The sequence below is a fragment of the Bactrocera dorsalis genome, chromosome 2, assembly GCF_023373825.1.
Source record: "Bactrocera dorsalis isolate Fly_Bdor chromosome 2, ASM2337382v1, whole genome shotgun sequence".
Lineage (NCBI taxonomy): Eukaryota > Metazoa > Arthropoda > Insecta > Diptera > Tephritidae > Bactrocera > Bactrocera dorsalis.
This window is the reverse complement of record NC_064304.1, coordinates 88841485-88865649: the sequence shown is the minus strand read 5'-3', so window position 1 is coordinate 88865649 and position 24165 is coordinate 88841485. Positions and strand designations below refer to the sequence as shown.

At 30.9% G+C, this 24165-nt stretch overlaps 2 protein-coding genes across 6 annotated transcripts in view; one reads left to right on the top strand and one right to left on the bottom strand.

Annotated features, from left to right (window-relative positions):
* Positions 1 to 15525, top strand: part of LOC105229624 (poly(U)-binding-splicing factor half pint) — a 320705-nt gene extending 305180 nt beyond the window's left edge. For all 3 annotated transcript variants that reach the window (XM_049448305.1, XM_049448304.1, XM_019991522.3), the window contains 3 exons: positions 6051 to 6618; positions 12668 to 13377; positions 13459 to 15525. In XM_049448305.1, coding sequence (XP_049304262.1) covers positions 6051 to 6618; positions 12668 to 13377; positions 13459 to 13912 — 1732 coding nt within the window. In that variant the 3' untranslated portion in view covers positions 13913 to 15525. The remainder of the gene's footprint in view (positions 1 to 6050; positions 6619 to 12667; positions 13378 to 13458) is intronic.
* LOC105229625 (uncharacterized) overlaps positions 2788 to 24165 on the bottom strand; it is a 44543-nt gene continuing 23165 nt past the window's right edge. For 2 of the 3 annotated variants that reach the window (XM_049448331.1, XM_049448330.1), the window contains exons 5-7: positions 3733 to 3821; positions 3454 to 3511; positions 2788 to 3362 (exon numbers count right to left, since the gene is read on the bottom strand). In XM_049448331.1, coding sequence (XP_049304288.1) covers positions 3261 to 3362; positions 3454 to 3511; positions 3733 to 3821 — 249 coding nt within the window. In that variant the 3' untranslated portion in view covers positions 2788 to 3260. Of the gene's footprint in view, positions 3363 to 3453; positions 3512 to 3732; positions 3822 to 4406; positions 4558 to 4631; positions 4702 to 4766; positions 4856 to 24165 lie in introns of those variants that run through there. The other variant, XM_049448332.1, reaches the window with a different exon arrangement.

The following is a 24165-nucleotide window of genomic DNA, read 5'->3' as shown; positions in this document are numbered from 1 at the left end:
TTATGCTCAACACATTTTGAGCATTTCGCCGAAAATTTTCCATGCTTTTAATGTTCCAATAATGGAAAGTGATTGAAGTGTGGCATTAGAGCGCCTGCGCAATGGAACGTTAACCGATTTTTCACTTGGAAAACCCATAGCTAACTCAATCTCTATTCACAATTGCTCTTATAATTTGCTTCATGCAACTCCGCTCAGTATCCGCTTACGGCCCGAAGTGCAACAAAAACGAGGAGGATTTTTATAAATTTGCGAAGCTGTATGTGGATACATATGTACGTATTTATGTATGTATGGGATAGCGTGTGTTTATTAGACGTTACGCCTAAGGCACCTACAGCATCCTCTTTGCTTTAGTTTGACTGTGTGAAAACTGACAGGCTGCCAACAACAGCAACACAAACAGGAGGCAAGTGCACTGGCAGCAGCATCACTACAACGTCACATCGCTCAACTCGCTTATAACTTTAGTGACATCCTGCATACACACATACATATGTAATTGTGTTCATATGTACATATGTATGTTTTTCTTTTACACCACAAGCAAAATGTTTGTTTTCAATTATGATTTTTTCGCCTATTACTGCGTAGACTTTAATTACACTTAAAAGATATGTGCATATGTAGTAGTAAAGGGTGTTTTAGTTAACTTGTTGGCTACTTTTTGTTCATCTAAATAATTCAGATGTCAAATTTTCATACATACCAATCATCTTCAGAGATTTGTACCAAGAATAGGGATATTTTTATTTCTACACTGCCAACTAAATTCTCTGATATTAAATGGCCTATCGAAGCCTCTCAGTCAACCAAGTGTTTGGTTGACCTATTTGTTGATTGTAACTACCGAATATTGTACCGTTTTATTAAATAAAACCAATAAAAACCAGCAGGTACTAGACTCAATCAAAACCTCATGAATCATTGCGAATATTGGTATGGCCAAAATAAGAAAATGTTTGCACACTCAACGTAGTAACTGGCTGTACACCCCTGTTACTCCTCACGCTTCTAAGTATAATAGTATTCGAAGGCGGAAATAAATCTAACAATGAAATAGTTTGTAAGAAACAGATTCAAGATCATCTGATCTATATTGGAGACTTTTGAGTTCAGTGATATGTTTATGCCCACAAGAGTCTTCTTGGCGGTTTAAATAAACAAAAATATTCAAGCTTGGTCTGCAGTCGGCATAAATATATTTTATCTAATTCTCATCACAAAAAATATATCTATATACATATATTATGACATGGATAGTAACTCAAAGTGTTTACCGATATTGATTTCGATATTTGTTTCCTAAATATTAATTAAATTAAAGGAAATATCTGTAATCAATACAAAATTATTTATGGTGAGCTTGGAAATATGTATATTCCATGCACCTATTAGTAAGCAAGCAAATTTTATTAATCGCAGGGTTAATCGGAGCATGTGCACGGATCAAATTACCTACAACAATATGTACTTAAATGCAGGCACATACATACATACTTACATATATACATATATATGTGCAAATTCATATATTTACATAATTAATCAAATATGTATAGGTATAGAGTGGGAGCTATTACAGACATCTTAGTGATATCTACTTACATACATATATATTTACGTACTTAGCGCAGGCATGCGAAATTGCACTGGTCTATGTATGTATTGGTATTTAACTCGTTTAGACCATTGTTATCGACAGCTGTCCTGACAATGGGGAACGAGTCGAATAACAGCGGGTGCAGACATGCATATGGATGTAGGCTTGAATACATATTTACATCCGACCGCAGAAGGTTCTTTAACAAAGGTATGCATTACAATATACATATTTACCATTACTTGCACATATACATCGGTGGTCTTACATGCATTGTGTTATCATATTACGAGGTATCCTTGCCAGTGCATTCGCTTGCTTGAGGAAATACTGCACAACGCGTAAATATATATGTATGTACATACATATGTATGTATGTATTTATGTATTCACTTTCATCACGAAACACGCTCGTTCCCCCCTCTTACTCAATTAAATTATTTTGTGCGTTTGAACAAACATTTTTGATTGCCGGACGGCATGTCCTTCAGGATGTTGACATAAGATTGTCGGTTGTAGAAACATACGTACCCATTTCTTTGGCGAATGATTTTTTCTGTAAATTACATTAGCTCTGTTATTCGCTGAACAGCCTCATGATTTCATTTCTTTACGAATATGTAAAATTTATTTTTAAGTCGCAATAAAATATTGAATTATTTTAAACAAATAAACATATTAATGCACATAACAGATCATACAATCCATAAGCATATACATTAATGTTAAGAAAATGCAAATAATGTTGATGCTCATTCCAGCATTAATGTTACTTCATGTTAACATTCTCTGGTTTAACGTACTGCGCATTAGCACTGTTAATATTAGCATCGCTGTTAGGAGTGGTCTTAACCGCTGTTAGTGTTATATTTTAACATTTTTTATTCATGCCGAGCTGGGTCTGTGGTTTTTGTACCCGTTTTGTAGTAGTTTTTGATTGCTGATTAGAGATTCGAATGTTTTTTTGAATTTTCATAATTTAAATAATTTGTTAGAGAAGTTATTGTAGGTGAAGGGGTTTGGGCATATAATAGTGTTGATATGGTTTTTCAGATATTATTATATTATATATTCTTTGAGTTGACTTGATTCCAAAAATGTGTATTGCTGTGATCAAAAAGAGCGCATATACATATTTACCAATATCTTTCCAAATGAATCTGTTTTAAAGTGCTTAAAAAATATTTAAAAACAGACGCAGTAAAATTACTTGTTTTATTTAACACACACATACATTGGTGCATATAAGTATATACTTGAACACGTACAAACAAATCAATATATACTTAATAAATAGAATATAAACTTATATAAACAATTTCATAATTACTCTAACAACATAAACTAAGAGCTCGTTTCGTTCAAACGACACAAATGCAAAATTAGGACAATTTCATTAGCGTTTGTTTTCCGTTAGTTGCACATTTCTTCATTCTAGAATAATGAAATGCATATTAACTTTCCTTCTTTGTATGCATTTCTAAGTAAAAAATAAATTTTTACATAATAATGCATAGATAGATACTATTTCAATGCACTCTTAACTGTAACTCAAACAGTTAGCTTCCACTTTCTAATTCTTAACATTAAGTAGTTTTTATTAATTGTAGTATATTGTACAATAAGCCGGCACTCTTCCATTCGCCGTGGACAGTTTTTACTTTGACTTCTTTGCCACCTCTTCCGCGGGCTCCTCAATGGCGGCAAGTGCTTCCTTCAAACCTTCAGGTACTTTGTATTTTTGATTAAATACCAGAAACTGCAAAAAATATTTTTTGATATAATTTTTCGTACGAACATTCAAAATTAAAATATATTATTAAAAAATTATTATATAAACGAGCACTCACCTTTCTGGGTCCGGACTTTTCCACGTCTTCGCAAATCATTTTGCCACTCGAATAGAAACTGTTGGTAAAAAAAATAATAGCAATTAGTAAAAAAACAAATAATTTTAAAACTATAAATATATACATATATGCATAAGGTTGTGTTTACACATAGCAAACTTTAAAAATACCTAGATCCTCTTTCATTTTCCATCTATAATTTTTTAAATCAAAGTCTTACGTATACTGAATTTTGTTTGCCTTTGCCAAGTTTGCATATTCGTTATATAATTAACTTACCGCACATCGTCACGTGACAGACCATTTCGCACGATTGCATAAAATAGACCCAAAACCGCTCCACCAACAATGATAAAAAGTGGTGATAACTGGAAAGATTTGAATACGCAAAGAAAAATTCAAATTAGTTGCTTGCTTTTGAAAAATATTTTTCGAAAACTTAAATTTATTAAAATTAATTAACTAAATACGAGCTTATTTTGATAGAAATTATTAAACTAAAATAAGATGCTACTTTCTAGATCAAATTATATACATATGTATGTATTTAGGGTAAAAGTGATGCTTAAGTAGGATATTTCTACTAAAATAAACGCCAAAAATTAAAGAAAAGAAATAAGAACGAAACTAGTACAAAAAACGATGATCTTTGCTCTATATATACTTATAAAAATATGTTTAGACATACATACATACATATTTTTTATATACTATTAAATAAACATCCATATTTTTTTCTGATAAAAACTTGCTTCTTGAAAACAGAAAAGAGAAAGTAAAACTTCAGCTTGCGAATTCAGTTGTTTTAGAGACTTTATCCTTTTTTTCTTTATCAAAAATTCTGATTTTTGTGGTGTATTCAAAAATACTGTTATATTTTCTGGTATAAAAAAATATTTGCTTTCGAGCCGTAAGAATAAAATTGTTATGAAGATTTATATATGCGAATATTAAAAATACAATTGCATTTGTATGTAAGTATAATTTTGACAAATCTCAAATTTATAATGTTAATATCAAAACAAGCAATTTTCAAAACTCGCCATCTTTCAAGGCATCAACCAAGCCTGCTGGCCAAACGTATCTTTGATTGTAGGTGCGTAACTGTAAATATTAAAATATTTTCGTTACAAAACAGCAAAGTTTATCATTCGTCCATGAATATGATTTCGACGCACCTTTTTTATTGGTGGAGGCTTATTCTTGAGAAGGCGGGTGTAATCTTCATAGGGCATTTTACCAAAGTAACTACATAAATTTTAAAATGTTTCAATTTCCCATGCTTTACGTAAATTGATATCATTAGCGCTTACCATACGTCGTCACGCGTAAGTGCAATCCGTAGGGTCGCAAGAAATTCGCAAGTTAAACCGCATAATGTAAGAACTACAAGCGGTATGGTCTAGAACAAGTTTCGAGAAATTAGTGATACAGCAAATAAGGCGCACTTATGTTTCTTTGCTAACACGCTAATATTGTCAAAGACAATTTGTTTAAAAAATTGCTATATTGTTAAATAGGTTCTGAATATATATGATAAGTCTCCAAAAAGCATATTCCTTTTTGTAGAAATTTGATCTACATGCACGAAAGGCGAAATGTCATTTGCTAACACTGCGCCGAACATGTTGTCGATCCTTCATACGTATTCAGCAATAAAGCGCATGTGCTATCCGCTATGCTTACAAAACCAGAGAACATAAAACTGTTTTATGTTCTCTGACAAAACTACCTGTGTGAACGAACATGTTGCAGCAACATGTATGCAAGGATTACACGGCTTTTCGTATTGCGAATGTACAGACAAATAGTGGACGAGTATAAAAGCAAATGCTTGAAGCCAAACATATTTTAAAAGGGAGGAAATAGTGTTGACGAATGTTGTGAATTTGTAAATTTTTGGAAGCATTACGATAATTTCATATTGAATAATATTCGAATAAATTGCATGTTGACATCACATTTGTTGCATAAAAACATTAGATAACCGGAAATAGTGCAGAAAAAACTAAACAATCGTCATAGTGATACGGCAAGTGTTATTTAGATATACTCTACAATTTGTATATGTGCAAGTAAAATAATATAACAATCAAAACACAATATTCCCTATACTCCATAAAATTCGCTTGAAAACAGAAAATATTCTACAAGAAAATAACTGAGCAACCACTTTGTGTAGTTACCTAGGGCAACCGTATGGAAAGCGTTGCTGTTTATTTTTCTCAACGTGTGGAAAAATTGAAAATTTCACAACGTACAAGACTTCTGAACTATTTGGTAATCGCGTAATTTAATAGTTATCTAAAATTTCTAAACTATAGCATTTACAAGACAATTCGTTCGATTAATTTTGTGTTCGCGGTCGCCACCTGTATGCTAACCTCACTTTCACGCTATTAATAGTCCAAATCAGCTGGACACACCGTTTTCGCGAGTACGACGCCGTTATCCTTCAAAATTCAGCTTAGACGTGAAGTGCTCGCCATAAAAGAAGGCGTTACCATGTTACAACACCATCCTCATACTATACCTCTTGCTGCGGCACGTATAAAGGAAGAATCTGCAACCAATCCAACATTTTTCTTTCCACACAGCAATCCCATTGATAATGCTGCTGCAGCTGCAGCCGCAGCCGCTGCTGGACTCATCGATCAACAACACCGTGACCTACACAATGTGCTGGTCAATGCTGCGGCTGTAAATGGTACATTGACCAATACAGCAGCTGCAGTTCTAAAGAGTCAATCGGCTCAACAGCAACAACAGAATAGCGCTGCTCAACAGACTGCTCAAGCACAAGCCGCAGCAGCAGCAGCACAGGCGCAACAACAGTCACAGCAAAATACCACAAATAACAACGCTTCCGCACAACAACAACAGCAGCAGCAACAACAGGCGCAACAAAACACCATGGTACTGTTGAATGGTAATGGTGGAGCAGTTGCTGGTGGTAATAATGGCACCGCCAATGGTGCTGTTGTAAAGGGCAGCTCTTCTGGCAGATCGACGCCTGTAAATGGCAGTTCCACTACAGATCCAGCACCAGGCAAACTTTTTGTTGGCGGCCTCAGTTGGCAAACATCGTCGGAAAAACTAAAGGAATACTTTGGAGTTTTTGGCACCGTCACCGATGTGCTAATCATGAAGGATCCCGTGACACAGGTAAGCACGTAGTGTTCTCCTTTCTAGCGTTGATGCGGAGGAGTGCTTTTTCATTACAATACTACTACTACTACTTACAATATTTACCTAAGCATTTTTATTTGTTATGTCTACTATTACTATTCAATGGCTGCCTACGATGGCTTTGGGTGTAGCAATGTTTGTCCTCATCTCTACAATTTTTCTAAAATACTTGATCTACCTTTACTAATCATATTTCTACTACTACTTCATGTATGGTTTTGTATTTTCTTGCTCGGTAGGCTGGCAATGTACCATTTATGTACTTAGGAGCTGCCAGCCGGCTAAATTGGCAAGCAGCTGCACCTTTTTCATTTTATTTTACCTCAGCAGTATGAGCGCGCAACAACAACATAGGAACAATACTGCATTCAAATTAAAAGAATCCGTTGTATTGTAATAGGTTCCCGAATGCTAAGCGCAGCTGTAAGAAAGCTGCGTTTTACCTGTAGTGCCGTCAAGCTACGCAGAAGAGTTTCCGAAAATAAACTAAACTCATAAGAAGTAAGCAATCTTACAATTCCTATTATGATATGACCCCTACATTTAATCAACCTTAGAAAATGCAATTTGTCACAATTCAAAATGTCCTGCTATAAAAAATGTTCAAAGCATGAATGTAGGGCATTCGCCCCTGTGACTCAAATCAAACCAACTGTTCGTCACTTCGGCGCATTGTAAACATTTAGCGCGCGCTCATACTGTATACACCGCGTCCAACTGACGCAAACATCTGCCATTGATTCGAATATATTGTATTATTGTACGATATAAAAACCGGCGGCAACGCGCAAGCGCAATATTACAGCTGTTCAATTCAATTTGGTTATATTACAACATAACATACTATACATACTTATAAGCGTATAAAACGTTCGCCCTTGCGTGGCATGCCGCGTTAGCGCACAGTTGGGCTTCATTGTAGGGCTATGGCACAGGATAATTTTGAATTGAAATAAAAACAGGAATTTAAAACAGTACATTCGGTACTGCTATTCTTTACTTGTCTGGGGTTCAGCTCTTCTACTCCTGTTACAGCTTATTGTGGCTGCTTTGTTACCTTTCGTACGTTGCATTTTTATTTATCCATACAATTTCGACATGTCGTGCCGCTTCGTTCAAAATTTATTTACAAGTTTTTGGTTTTGCGACTCTGAGAAATGAGTTTCCTTCACTACTTTTGATATTGTCCTCACAATTCCGTGCTGTTCTGCTCTTATGCATTCCTTTATTCTAAACATACTTCTTTACACTTTGTGTGACCTTGTTTGTTTTTGCATACTGGGAAGTGTGCTTGCTTTTGCATACTAGCCAAATATATATTTCGTGTTTCGGATAAGGCAAAAACACACCTGTCCTCAATGGTGTGTTAAGGATGAAATTTGCGCATATCGAAACTTATTTTCTTTTATTTTATATATGTTTATTTAACTACTCATATTTTATATTTTGAAAGTAGTTTCACGTAGTTCATGAAGTTATTTCAAATGACAGGAAGCTTAAATAACATTATCTAAACTTTAAGTTATAGTAATATTCAAAAAATCAGTAAAACAATTTGCATATTACTACTCGGGTATATCATATATAGAATAATTATATTACAACTGAATGATAATAAAAATTTGACGACCCGAAAATCCGTACATAATTTTCGTACTTTTAAGTTCAGCTAATATCCAACAGAAAATGTAAAACATAAACAAAAGTAGTGATGTAGTTAATCGTTTATCAAGTAAGCTATGGTAAAATCTAAACGAAAACAGCGGGTTATGTATTTTCTAAACTGACGCTGTGGAAATTAATTTATTAACGTTATTAAAAACAACATTACTATGGATTTGTACTGAATTTAGAGAAAACACAGTCAACAGGCAAAATATCTTAGCGGTTAAGCCTCCACAAGCAAGGATAGGTACATAACGCATGCGCATGGAATACCCAGTTGAACAATGCTAAATTTGTGTGTGTGTGTTACAACTGAAATTGTGGCATACCTGAGTCATTGGCCGCGGTGAAGCAAAAACACTATAATAAAGAAGAATACTACCGTTCATTTATGCCAGTCCATAACAGCAAAATCATTATGTGGCAGCTGCGCGACAGGATTACGAACAAACAACAACAACTACTATTCGTATTCACCAAAACTGGTTGAGCTGCAAGCATTAAAGGATAACTATGATAAAATGCTGAACAGAGAAGCTCGCTTTCAGGCACAATACTGGAGTTACGCTGAGAAGCAACATTACTCACTTTGCATATGCTCAACACAGTCTGCGCACTCGTTTGACAAGTTCTGCTTCGAGAATCATAGGTATTTGTCTACAACATTTTTTCACATAACTGTCGCATATGAAACATTGACTAATATAAAATTGTAATCGTATTTGTTTAAAAACTCATTAAAGCAAATTACCCGTAAATCTATAAGTAGGACTCAATCGCAGTGTACTCTTAACTTTCCAATAGTATATTGAGTATTTAAATATAATTAATATTTATACTACCACCATTTATAAACTATTGATCCCCAAAGCTGTAAATTTACCTAAAATTGTAATGAACTTTTGTGCCTTATCACCCCTCAGTAATACATGAAATAATTAAAAAGAGATTGTATATTGTAACCAATCCAAAAAATAATATTTTCATCGTTTTAATATATGATATTGAGTAGGAAATGTATTTATTTACCAGTGTTAATTGTGTTAGAGCATTTTAGCAGTTGCTCAAAATAATGAAAGTCGACAAATGTTGGATTGTAATTCATACTACTTTAGTGTACTTATGCATATGTATGTACGTGTAAAATAAAATTATAACGAGAAATTTAGTTAAACATATAACTCTAGGTTTGTATTTCTAACTCCTGTAAGCATTTAACTTGAAGTCTATAGCTGATGTTATTAGAAAAATATTATAATGCATAACTCAAATCTGTTGCGAAAAATATTTTTCTTTGAAAAAATACTAAAACTTGCATAACATTAGTTTAAGCTTAAATTGAAGTCAGTTTGGAGGCAAAGAAAAATGTTTTCATGCCAATAATACAAAACTGGCATATTTGTATAATTAAAATATTAACCAAAAAGCGCCTTTATATGAATATTTTAGCTTTTTTTTTGCTTCCTATTCGTCTATTTATTTTAATTAAACTAACGTTATGCATTAAATCTATAACATTTAGTTATAAAATTAATTAGTTTTTTTTACTTATTAATAATTGTATGTACTTTATAAATAAGCCTTTGGGTGTATTTAGGTATCAGTTAATGCCTTAGCAAGGGTCTCAAAATAAATAAACCAAGAAAGCCCGATCGTTGACTGTTATTCTAGCAGCAGTTGTACTAAATAGTCTAAAGTTTTATTTTTCATATTCTTAAATCCTTTTTCGTACCGTAATTAGTCTGTTTTCTTTGCTTACTGCAATTCAGTTTCTAGTCAATGAATATAATATAGTTAGCTAGCTTTCTTATATTTTTGTGTGCAAATTTTATTTTATTCTTAGTAAACTTATATATAGCAGAACTATTTAAACCATTTTTTTTTGCATAGCTTTTCCAATAATCCTATTTATTTAAAAGTTGACTTTTTATTTAGCAACTTGATTTTTTCATATAAGCCAAAATATAAATTTATCAAGCTCACTTTTAGAAAAATTAACAAAAGTGTAGCCTAAAATGAATGGCTCAAGTGTCGAAGCTTTGAAAAAAAGCTACTTTCTCGTAGAACTTTTATTTCGTTAGCCATAAGTAAGCGTAATGCGCAACAAAAAAGACAAAAAATTATTAAACAATCGTAAATAATCTAGCGGCATATTAAACGAATATTTTGAATTAGTTGTATCTCGTATTTACATAATTTAGGTACATATTTGTGTATATATGTACAAAAGCAAGGCTATATACTACCATTTAATATTGTTATAATTGTAATAGATAATAAAATTTCTGCTAATTTAGAAGGGAACAAGAAAAAATGAAAAATTTAAGGTTTGTACCATAGATAGTTCAATCCAAAAATGTAATATTCGTTAAAGCGTTTAGCTGTAAGTGCCAAAAAATAGTTGTGAAACATTTTTTTCTTAATGTAATTGTAAAAATGTTCCTTAAATGATTGTAACAGAGCGCGTATACCTTTGCGCTCTCATTATGTAATATCTAATTATGTATTGTTTTGTGAATATAATACCACATTTATAAACTATTGTAATTTATTTTTAATAACGTAATAGTATTAATGCTTACGTCCTTAAGACATACCGAATATTTAATAAGGTGTGTTGGTCTTACTAACTCGTTTTACAATTTCTTAAAGGCAGCTTATTAAACGTAGCCACACTCATGTACAAGTTGTAGGGTCGTGAGCATATACAATTTTAGTTTTCAGCAAGTGAAATTGTAAGCGGCTTTAAAAGAAATTATATGTGTGTGTATCCTTAGACTATAAATTAGGCGCTCCATTAGCGTAAAACTTTAATTAAAATTTAAGCGTATTTATTCAACCATACATCTACATACTCGTATAAGTAACGAAACCCCTTTATATAGTTATATAAAAGTATTTGTTATGTAGCGTTCAATTTGGTCTAAAGGCAAGTCTGTTGTTAGGCTGACAATTCCTGGTTACTTGTTTTTGAGCGCGTCTCCGCTGGTGTGTGAGTGTTTGTGTATGTATACATACGTGTAAATAGTACCTAGAAAAACTTTAGCCGATATATTTCCATTTACTCTTGTAACAATATTTAATTTGTAAGTTTTTGTAGACTTTTTTCTACCCCTTAGGCCCTTGCCATTTTTGTTTACATTTTTATTTGTCCACCGTGTTTCTAACTAAAATGTATACTCAATTCCCAAAGAACTTTAATTTTATATTATTAGTTTTTGTTTTTTGTTTTTACAAATTAAAAGAGGTAAATTATACTTTTGCATCTAATGTTCTTTGTTAATCCTTGTCGAGTACTAGAAATTCCATACACACATATACACTTAGAAAACATTTCGGTGCGAAAGAAAAGTTAGCTTCACCCATAGAAATTGTTAAACTTTAGAAATTGCAAAACTTTATACATGAAAATTTTGGTATTTAAAGGCGGTTATTAAAAACTTGTATTGCCTAGGTGGCTCTTTTTGGGTGATTGTACGGCCGTTATTAGTTAAACGAAATTAAAAAAAAAAAATCACAGATCTAACAAAACATTTGTGATAAAACCTATAAAATCGTTTTAGCAACAAATAAGAAGAAATTTAAACTCAAAGTTAAATATTCATGTGTGCTATGTAAGATGTTTGATTCCCCTTCACAGTTTTTTATTATGTTAATTACTTATTCACCGAAATCTGTGAATATCGTGGGTTTAGCGTTGCTAAAAATTACTCGAATCCCTTAAATTGTGTTGTGGTGCTTTGGAAAAAAATTCAAAACGTTTGGGTTTAGGGTTAGACATGTAATTTGTTTGTATCCATGTATAGATTATGCGTCTAGGTTATGTTTGAGTTGTTTGACTACTAGACTATATTTTACGGATTTACACAGCCAATATATATATAGAGTATATACATTTAAAGTAAATCGTTTTTATTGTCTCTTTTTACTTCTACGCATAGTATTTATTTCCATCAATTGAATTGAAATTCTTAACTACATACATATAAAATATACGTATTAATTTAAAAGTTTCTTATAACCAAAGTACAATTGCAATTTAATTATACTCGTACTCCTTTACTACTTGAGAAAATTATAAAAGCAGAAACCAAATATTATAAATTGCCTAGCTTTGATTAAATTGAATTGACTTGAATTGCTCTTGCGTACTGCAGTTGTGCGATTTAGTTGAACTTAGTTGCAACAGAACAGTTTCTTATTAAAAATAATGTATTCGTATTTTAGTAGCTATCTCTCGTTAGTATTTATTGTAATCTCCACACTTTTTACTAATATAAACAATTTTGGCTTTCTCCCTTCATCTCCATCGCCAACACGAAATCGATTGCGCTTTGCTTGCCGTTGTTATGACTTACAGCGTAGTCGCGGCTTTGGTTTCATTACATTCCAAGAGCCCTGTAGCGTTGACAAAGTCCTACAGGTGCCCATACACACACTGGATGGCAAGAAGATCGATCCCAAGCATGCCACACCCAAGAATCGGCCACGTCAAGCTAATAAAACAAAGAAGATATTCGTTGGCGGCGTCTCGCAGGACACCTCCGCTGATGAGGTGAAAGCCTATTTCAACCAATTTGGCACTGTGGAGGAAACAGTGATGCTGATGGATCAGCAGACGAAACGTCATCGCGGCTTCGGTTTTGTGACATTCGAAAATGAGGATGTTGTGGATCGCGTTTGTGAAATACACTTTCACACTATTAAAAACAAAAAGGTCGAATGCAAGAAAGCACAGCCCAAGGAGGCTGTCACACCAGCTGCTGCACAGCTGTTGCAGAAACGTATTATGCTGAGCACATTGGGTGTGCCTTTACCGACCGCACCGGGTCAATTGATTGGTACACGCGCCGGCGTCACCACAATGAGCTCATTGGCCATGTTGCAAGCGCCATCACCATTGCAACTGCATGCCGCTAATGGCGCTGCAGCAGCAGCTGCACAGCAGGCAGCGCTCATCTCGCAGTCACCCTTCCAAGTACAAAATGCCGCCGCCGCTGCGGTCGCCGCCAATCCAGCTAGCTTTGGCAAATTGCTAACCACATATCCACAGGCCTTGCACAGCGTCAGGTAAGCGTTTATTTCTCGAATTAAGCCCACTAAATGTTTATTGAACCCTTCGTAATATTTTATTGTTTCATCTACCAACAGATATGCACCATATCCCATACCGACGAGTGCTGCCGCCGCCAACGCCTTGGTACAGGCTCAGCAGCAACATGTCGCGGCACAACAACAACAGCACGCGAATGCTGCTGCCGCCGCTCAACAGCAACACACTGCCCACGCTGCCGCCGCTGCTGCAGTACAGCAACACAACGCCGCCAACCCACAAGGCGTATCCGCTGCACAGAGCGCACACAACGCGCTCACCGTTACGGGCCCCGGTGGCGCAGCGAACGCGCACGGCGCCCAGGCAGCACATCACCCGCTCGCCGCGGCCGCTGCACAGCAAGCAGCTTTGGTCGCCGGCAACCCATTGAGCGCGGCCGCCGCCGCCGCTGCAGCCAATCCATATCAGAGCTATGCGCTTACCAATGTGGACATGTCCAGCTTTCAGGGCGTTGACTGGAGTCAAATGTACGGCATGGGCATGTATGTCTAAAGCGTCGCATGCTACGCTGGATTTATTTAAAAATTTAAAAGTACGAATTGTACGATTTTTGTTTTGTTTTTTTCACCAAGCAAATGGAGAGTGCAGAAGTAAAAATACTCTTTATTGGAAAAAAAGGAAATATATTTATAGCAATAAATCAATGTCATTCTCACTAATGCATGCGCGCTAAGCCACAATACATTTCTTTAAGCGCACGCTCTAAATGTGTGTGTGCGCATGTGCGTTGCAACAATTACAACAATTTGTGATAAATGCATAGTTGTTTATGTGGTATGCTTGAGTAATGAATTTGTTAATTAATTTATTGAGACGCTGACTACGACATACATTTTAAGTTCTCAATATCACCTTGAATTATATTTAAACAAAAAGAAAAGAAGAAATAAAAACACACCACAAGTGTATAAAATGCTTATTATTACCTTTATTATTACATACATATGTATATGAATTTAAGCTCAAGTTATGTGCGCGCTTTGTTTGCTAGTTATTTACATAGCTTAAGCCAACGTAAACAAAAAAGCATCATTTGCAAGCGCAAGCGCTACAGCAAAGTGGCCAGAGTGCGCGAAAGACATTTGTTTAGCACCAAAAAGATAGAATTAACGCATTTTCTGTTGGCAATGAAAGACACGCCAACGCATAAATTGCAATAATTCATAATTATTTGAAAAGACAGGCGCTAGAGAGTAAAGCAGCGCTAAACAGCTGAAAATCTGAAAATTTGCAGTGCTATGCGCATAATAATTAAAGCTACAAACAATAAACATACATGTATTTAGTTATAAGTGACTCAAAGCAATGAATACATACATATATATATAAGGAATTATAAGATATTAAGGCGAAATTTCGATATGCGCAACTTCTTAGTGGCTGCAAATGGCAATTTCTTACATTTTGCGCGCGCATTGCCTAAAATGCATTTGTCAATTTCAGAAGTAAACTCAACTGACATATGTAAATTGTGTATTTGTTATTGTTAAACAAATGCCGCTCTTAAGTATTATTACAAAAACAAAAACATAAAATTTTGTGTGCGCCGTTTGCATTTGTTCTGCGCCCAAATGACATAAGCGCATGTACTCAATAAAATAATAATAATAAAAATGTTGGAAAATTAACATATATATTTAATTTTAAGCATATAAACAGAGCATTAAACGAAGTAGCAAAAAACAACAAAAAAAGAACACAACAAAAAATGGTAAAAGTAATACCTACAAAAGTTATATCTCATAAGTTATAACCGTGTTGCAGGCAAAGTGAAAAAGTAAAAAAAAAAACAGAAAACAAAAACAAAAAAAGATATTACAATTAAAGAAAAGCATACATATAGTAATAGTACTAATCATTAAACATGACATAACATTGCATATAACAATAATTATATAAATAATGAGAATTAGAATTTTAAACCACCGACTTGATTGCGTTTAATTTAGATAAACATGACAACAACAACAAAACAAAATACATACTGCACACAATTTAACGCATACATAATCATATACATACATGCCAATTACATGCATACATACCGACATGACCTACAAGTAGTTTTACATACATACATACAGATGTATAGTATATGTGCCGTTTAACTGAAAAAACATAGTAGTTATGAACACTTTCCTAATAAAATCATACATTTAAGCGCGAAATTCAGAGTTCATATGAGCACAGCACTCATTTTTCATTCTCAAAAAGATATCGTTGTGTGTTCGTTTGATTCCCCAAGGCGGTCTGAGTACAGGAGAAACTCTAAATGCATTAAATATACATAAGTATTTTCTAAGCAAACTAGTAACTGCTGTAGAGCGCTACTGTTTCCAAAAAAGTTAATAATGTCACTACAGCAAATTGCACAATTCGAACACAAGTTTTGAAAGTGTGTTTTCTTATTTTGTTATACTAATCATATATTGACTGACCAAAAATCGAATTTTACACAAAATTATTGCAGCCGTGAATTTTTGTTGCTGCCGTGTACTGCAGAAAACTGGTTTTAATATTGAATTTCAAAACCAGTATTTTTCAAAAGTTGAAATTCTTATTTTATGGCAAAATTTCAGTGTATACTGTGCAAATATGTCTACAAAAACAGACTCAAACAGTAAATTGTAATAATTAAAAGCGCCCAAAGCAAAAGCATAAGCAATACTCAACACGCTCGCCTGCATGTTTTCTATGGCATGTTTTTTATGGCATGCTTTTCTATGGCGGAAGAGATCTTTAAGAACAACTTTACCGCCATTAAAATAAATTCAAATTGAACATACACACATATGCCAACCTATTTGAATTAGCTTAAATTAGTTCTCACAAAAAAACCGCTGTTTTAAACATCTTTTCTACGAAATTTTTGCTACATCTGCTGCTCACACCTCGAAACATGGCTTATATACATATATAATACCTGCAGTAAATCCTACTTTTGTATATAAAATAATAAAACAAAAATCTTATACCATAAACACAACCTACTATATATCGTTTCCATACTATGTTATGTATTTAGCGTGTTTAGTATTTCCTTTGATAATACTTTTTCATAAAAAATTGTTTAGTAAATACTTTAGACATACTTATGTATGAAGTGAATAAATTTATTGTAATTGCTTGCCCACTACTATTATTTGAATTTATTATAACAAAACAAAAACAAAAAAATCAATAATTTATATATATGTATTTTTAATGCCTACAAATAAATTATAATGTTATTAAAATTTATGAATATTAGCAATGGAGGACAGTAAAAGCTCCGTGCTTATAAGTTCCAAGCTCAACGAAGCATAAGCAAATGTTTTATGATTTATTTTGAATTTTTATTTCAATATTATCAGTGTTTGTTTAAAAAAAAATTACTTTTTAATTTCTTTTAGAAAAATAATTTTGCATAATTTTAGAAAAATAATTATTTTTGCACATTTATAGTACCGCCTGTATTAGTATGTAGCTTTTTTAGTTTAAATTTGCAAAATTTACATTTTATTTTGGCGAATAAGTTTGATTTTTTATTTGCTTTTACACGTAAACACTAACAGTACTTAACAATCGAAAGGTTTTTTTTTTTTTTTTTTTTAGAGCTGTCCGACGAATATGTTGCATAAAAAATGTGGTTTTAAACGAAAGCGAGAATTTTTTATAAAAATTATTTGAAAGAATCCCTAAAACAATCAAATAATTATATAATTAATTATAAAAAATATTAATTATAAAAATTATTAATTTTATTAGCACTTTTCGCTTTTCTTTAACATTACTTCGAGGGCCGTAAGTCTACAGCAACCCTTTACATTAATAATTAAGCGCAATTAACACTTATTATTATTATCATAATTATTACACTTATAGCCTTAGTACAACTTATGCATTTTACGTAAGGACAGGTATTTCATATTAATTTCTTCAGTTTTATATTTGTTTTGCAATTATTTGTATGCGATTTGAATATGTGTATAGTACATACATTTTTACGTAGTAATTACTTTCGTTTATAAATAACTAAGAAAAGTAAATAATGAATATTATTTTTAATTATTACTATTATTAATTTGTTTGTTAAACAAATATTAACTAATTACATTTACCGTTAGTAGCAACATTAACTTAATTGCATAAATATCACATACATATATTATATATGCACACTGGTGTCATCAACATACTTTTAAAACATACATACATATACATACATACATTGAAATCACTCATCAAGGATTTATAGCATATAGAGGTAGTAATTACGATTCGTAATATTTTAATTGTCATAATTTGCCAGAATGTACAAATATTCTTTGACATTTCAGCAGCAGAAAGTATTACTAGCTTAAGCTTGCGCCTGCGCACGCATTCTGAGGTTAGTTCTGTAACGTAAAGGTACAACTTCACGCATACACATACATATAAAGGTCTGTGCTGTTTTTTCCTTTTTCAAAAAATTACTCTTCAACTGCGAAATTTAGAAATTTTCATTTCAGTGGAAATTTGTTGGTTCAAAAACTTTGAAAAATGTTTCAAATCCAAAAAAATTAACAATCATAACGTAAAACTTGTGGAATCATAAATATTTAAAAATTAGTTTAAAAGCAGAAGAGTTTTTTTTTTTTGAAATAGCAAAAGCATCCAATAAACTGTTATATTTGATAACTATTGTCTAACTATTCTATGAAATGCTGAACTTTCTTCTATCTTGTTTCTTGTTTGTCGTTTATTTGCAGTATTTTCACTCATAGTTTGCTTAAATTTGTAATTTATGTTTTTATGTACAAACAATTTATTTTTCGAATTTATTTTAAGGCGTTGAACGAAGTTTTGTGTATTTCTTATAATTTTTAAATTTTTCTAAACAAAAATTCTGCATGCTAATTTTGAATACTATAGAAAAAATAATAATTTTTAAGGCAAACACTATCGATATTAAAAGCTAACTTAGAATTTCAAAAACAATTTGTTTTGAAAAAATTTCAAATAATTCTAATTGTGGCAAAGTTTATACTAAAAATCCAAAGATGCTAAAAAATAATTGTTCTTGCTTCTAAAAATTAGTACAATAATTTTTAAACTTCAGAAACAGATATTGCAACCAAATTTGTGTTTAAAATTTAGCATTAAAATTTAGTACTAACAATTATTTCAGCGCTTAAATTTCATCACTTTGCAGTTCAGAAATAATATAACAAGCATAACTTTTTTTTATTAAAAAATCTAACCTCTAAAATCTTTAAGCAGTAATAAAATTTGTTCAACTTTAGCTTTTTCTACTTAAACAAGTATTTCCTGCCCACAAATGCATCCTCATGTTCATATTTAGTTCCAAATCTTAAAAAACAGCTTTGTTTAAAACAATTTTAGGTTAAGTAAAATCAAAAATCACAATAAAATAGTGTATACATACATACATGCACACCACCCACATTCATTGCTAACTCATTCAATCACTTACAACAACGTAATAAATTGGAAATTTTCGTTTAGTAAATTTTTTGCAAATTTTGTATTAGTTAATTTTGTTTTGAAAAATCTATTTGCCACAAGCAGCGTAAAATATTACATAAACACACACATATATACTATAACCTATGTATTATGAGTTGAACTAGAAAGTAAATCGAACTTGTCTGCATGTCTAGTTTTGGCTTAGACAGAAATAAGTATAAATAAATATTGAATATTTTTAGTTTTCGATTTTCGATTTTCGATTTGTAAAACTTAGTTTTTAGTGTTTACTTACATATTTGTTTCTAGTTTTAGTTTTACTTACTTACTTACTTATATTGAATATGATTTTTTCACGGAAGTATTTTTGTTGTATGAATTTGATGAAAATTTTAAGTTTTGATTTCTTTCGTATTCGTCTATTTCTTAGTTGATATTACATAAATATTTCATGCATTGTAAATAATTTGAAAAACTTTTGTGAAATAAATTTGAGTAAAAAAGTATGCAAAAGACCTACATTTATTTGAAGCTACATACCTACTACATACTACATATGTTCTAGTTGTATACAATTTGGCTAAACCAATAATAAGTAAATGAATATTTGGATTACATAATTACATAGCTACATACATATTTCGTGCGTTAATACTATTATGAGTACATACATACAATATATTTGCATTCAAATTGAATTGCCAACTTATTATTACGGCTATCACATACATATATACATACTCTCTAGTATATATATATATATTTATATATTAAGCAGCAAATTAATAAAAGCGAAAATGTAATTTTGTACTGTGTTTTTATTACAGTTAATCGTATATTTGTAAAAATTAGTGATTTGTTTGGTATTTAGTCTGAAGCATATATAATTCCTTAGTTGTGTGTGCGTGCGTGTGTGTGTTTGTGCACACACACTCCTACATACTGTTGTTGTCTGTTTGGCCTATTGTACATATATTTATTTTTATTAGCTGTTGTTGTTATGTTGTTAGAAAATTTAACCTTTTCTCTTTAGTATTTTTAGTATTGAAAGTAAAAAAAAAACAACAAAACTTTTGGTGAACGACATTTTGAAACCCCATTTGATTATGTAATTCACATTGAAAGTTGCATTAGATTGTTTTTCCATTAAACTCTTAAGCAGCGTTTGGGCGAGCGAAAGGTAAGTGTTCATAATGAACTTGCATTTGTATGTATGTAATAATAAGTATCTACTTGTAGAGGCGTTGGAACCCTGAGCAAATATTCGCAAAACCGTAGAGTAATGTACGAAATGAGTAAATTTTTTTAAAATTATATTTAATACTTTTTATATTCCATATGTAGTGGTAGTTATCATTAAAAAATATAGAAAAAATACAAAAATTAATTTTTTCAACAGCGCAATGGTTAAGTGCATATTGTTATTGTTTGTTTTTTTTTTTCTTTTTTTCAACAGCAGACGCGACGCATGCCATTGAGCGTTGGGTATGTTATGACTGGGAAATGTGTTTGAGCGCAATTCTGTAAAATTTTGGCAAATTAACTTATTTGAGTTTGGCACTTTTTGATTGAAGCGACAAAATTAATATTCAAAAAGTTTTTATCGCAAGAAAACATATGTATAAATAAAAAAATATTTTGTTTTTATTATTAATATTGGCAATAAAAAAATCGAATTTTACAAGAAAAAAAAAATAAAAAACAAATAAAAAATATTTTATTTTTAATATTGGCAATAAAAAAAATCGAATCGAAAAAATATGAATAAATTAAAAATATTAATTGTTAATATTGGCAATAAAAAATTTAGTGAATAAAAAATCTTTAATACTGAAATTCTGTCAAAAAAGCAATTATCGATTTTTTACAAAAAACAACAACATTTTTAAAAGTTTTTACGAAAAAAAAATACTTTCAAGTTTGTTTTACAAAAAACAATAATATTTTTTAAAAGTTTTTACGGAAAAAAATATTTTCAAGTTTGTTTTGCAAAAAAATAATAAAATTTTAAATATTGTAAAATCATTTTCAAGTTTGTTTTACAAAAAAATAATAAAATTTTAAATATTGTAAAATCATTTATGTAAATTTTTAAACAAATACATATGTTTTTTCGCTCTGAAATTTCTTACAAAAACATTAAATATTATTTTTAAAGCAATATCTTATTTATCATTACCTTAAAATGCAACAATTTAGTGCAGCCTTTGCAAAATGTTGCTAAACTCAAATAGGTTACTTTGGCAAATGTAAAAAAATATATATATTAATTTCCGTTTTATATGGTAAATATCTGAAAACTACATATTCTTAAGCATTTGTAGTATTTTAAATCATTTAGACTGTAATAATTAGCGTAGACTTTTGAATACCTACATCTGTGCGCGTTTTCAGAACGTTAGTTACATTTTTTTTTGTTTAAAAATAACTGTAGCTGTTTGCCACTAACATTTGTTGCATACATTGTTGTTTTTGGTTGTGTACAAATTAGTTTTAGTTTAAAAGTATTTATTTTAGTAAATTTAGTTTTTCTATGTATTTATTAATGTTTTGTACTTATTATTATTTTTTTTTTGTTTTTTTTTTTTTTTGTACTGATACAAATTATTTTTTTTTGTACTGATAACTATCTTTTTAAATTTAATTTATTTATTTATTATTTTTATAGTTTAAATATATTGTACTTTTACAGTAAGTAAAATGTATATTTTTCCACAATTAATTTACAATCTTTAAGCCAAAGACATTCCACAAAACTGCCTGCAAGACATTCTACGAATTTTGTCTTAACTTTGTATTTTGTGAATTTTAACAACATAAACTCATATTTCAAAAAATTTTTATCAATTTGTCAATTCATAATATATTTATTATGTATAAATGAAATGGAAAAATTTAAACTGCGAAATCATGTTGTCGTATACAACATGCACATTTTTTTTTTGCAATTTAATTAAAATAAATATATTTGTACTTATTTTTAATATTTTATATACTTGTATATATATTTAATTATTTTAAAATTTAAGCCAAAAATATTCTTAATTTATATTTATTTATTTTAGTATTTTTGTTTAACTTGTTACATTTACTGCAGTTCAAATACAAATAAATTAGAAAAAAAATAGAATTTCAAAATATTTTAAAATGGAAATCACAAAGCTCCAATAAAATATTCATAGAACCCAATGATCTCCTATTATTTTAGTTCAAAACATTTGTTGTAATTTTAAGTAAAAAAAAGTTCTGTTTTTGACTTTTTATAGCCAAAAGGCAAACATACATATATACATATGTATAGATATAAAATATTGCAAGTGTATAAACAGTCAAATAAGTTTTACAAACAATATACATACATATGCACACAATTTCAGTTGAAATATTTATCATTATTTTATACTTATGCCATTCCACTTTTATTTAAGCAAGCTTACAAGTTTTAGTTAATAATTGATTTTTTTTTTATAAACTTTGTTTATACAAAACAATTTATTTTCATAATAAAAATTTGTTTTCCTCAATTATCTGACGCTGCATTTTACTTTACTTTAAATCTTACATTTATTTTTGAAATAAATACTTTTACATTTTTTTTAAATATTTTTAGAAATTTTAGCATTTTTAAGTGTTGTGTAAAGCCGAAGTCAAAAGCTCTTTTCGCTGCCTATAGTTCGCCTCGATTTATTCATAATAGGTAACTGTATATTTTTAACTGACTTTATTATTATTATATAGTATAAGCCGTTAGTTTTAGTAGCTTTCAATGTTAAACTTGCCTGTTTACCTCATCTCACTTATTTGTCAAGTACCATATGGGACAATAGCTTTTCATAAGTTTTTGTTGGAAGTGACTTTCGTACATTCGCCAATAGGCTCTTTATATATAATTTAAATACTCAACTAATAAGAGTAAGGATAAAGAGTAAGAATGAACTGTAATAAGCGATAAAAAAAACTCTTGGGATTAAAAGCATCTATGGAGTTTGCTGGAAAGTTTTAATTTTAAGTATTTCGTGGGAGTGATCCTTTTATAAATCGTTTCTCTGCCGCTAAAAGTCAAATATTAAGGAATAACAATTTTCATGGTTTTTATTAAAAGTTAAATATTAAGGAATAACAATTTTCATGGTTTTTATTAAAAGTTTGTGAACCCAATTATAGCAATTAAAGATTTCATAAAATTCTATAGTTTCACCAACATTTAGTGAATCGAATGAATATAATTGTGAGTAATCCAGCTGTCGTCGAGGCTCCAATCACATCACATCACATACTCTAGTTTATAATGGTAAAGAAATTTCTCTTGATGAAAACCATATTTTATGGCCGCAAGGCGAAAAAGTTGTTCTTGGCAACATTATGTTCCAACAAGACGTGGCTACATGGCACAAAGCATGTGCAATAACCCAATTATTGGTTCCAAAAGGTTGGTGATTCAATTACTTCAAGAAATTGTGACCCTGAATGGCCTCCAAGAAGTTGTCATTTAACAACATTTTACTACTCTTTGTGGCGTATTTGAAGTCAATGATCTTTAGAAATAAACCAGACTCTCTTCCAGCTTTAGAAGTCTTTATTGAGCGTGCTATTCATGGCATACCACTTTATTTATTGAATAAAGTATTGGAAAATTGGGCTCATCAAATTCGTTCCTGCAAGAGTAATCGTGGAGGTCATTTGAATGATGTCCCAGAACATACATACATGTTTCGATTGTACTTCACATAAAATAAAAAACCATTTGAACTTCCTTAACAGCTAGGAATTATTTAAAGAAATCATATTACTCTTATTGGAAAACTCTGTATAACGAACTCACCAATGCATAATTTTATACAATTTATGTATATTATTTTTCGTAATTTAGCGATATTAATTTGTATAAAATTCAAAAATTTTGTCTCCCAACTCTATATATGCTATATACTATAAAGTAGCCTTGACATATACATACATATTTAATAATAAGTTCTTTAAAAAAATACTCAATTTAGTACTAATTTTTCGTAGATTTTTTTTTTTTTGAAGATTTTTACGCGTAGTACCCAACTGAATTTTGATTGTTTAATATATGCAAACATACATACATTTGTAGCAGTAGTAATTTACATGCCAAATACAGTTATAAATTTAATTAGAAATATTTTGGAACGTTCAGTGTGTAGCAAAAGTAGCAAAAACCCCGCATACTTTCAGATTTGACAGTCACAGTTTTGATAATCACAGATTAATTACATGCAAATGGTTTACAAAGTTAATTATTTTCAACAAATGCATACTTCGAAGAATTATTT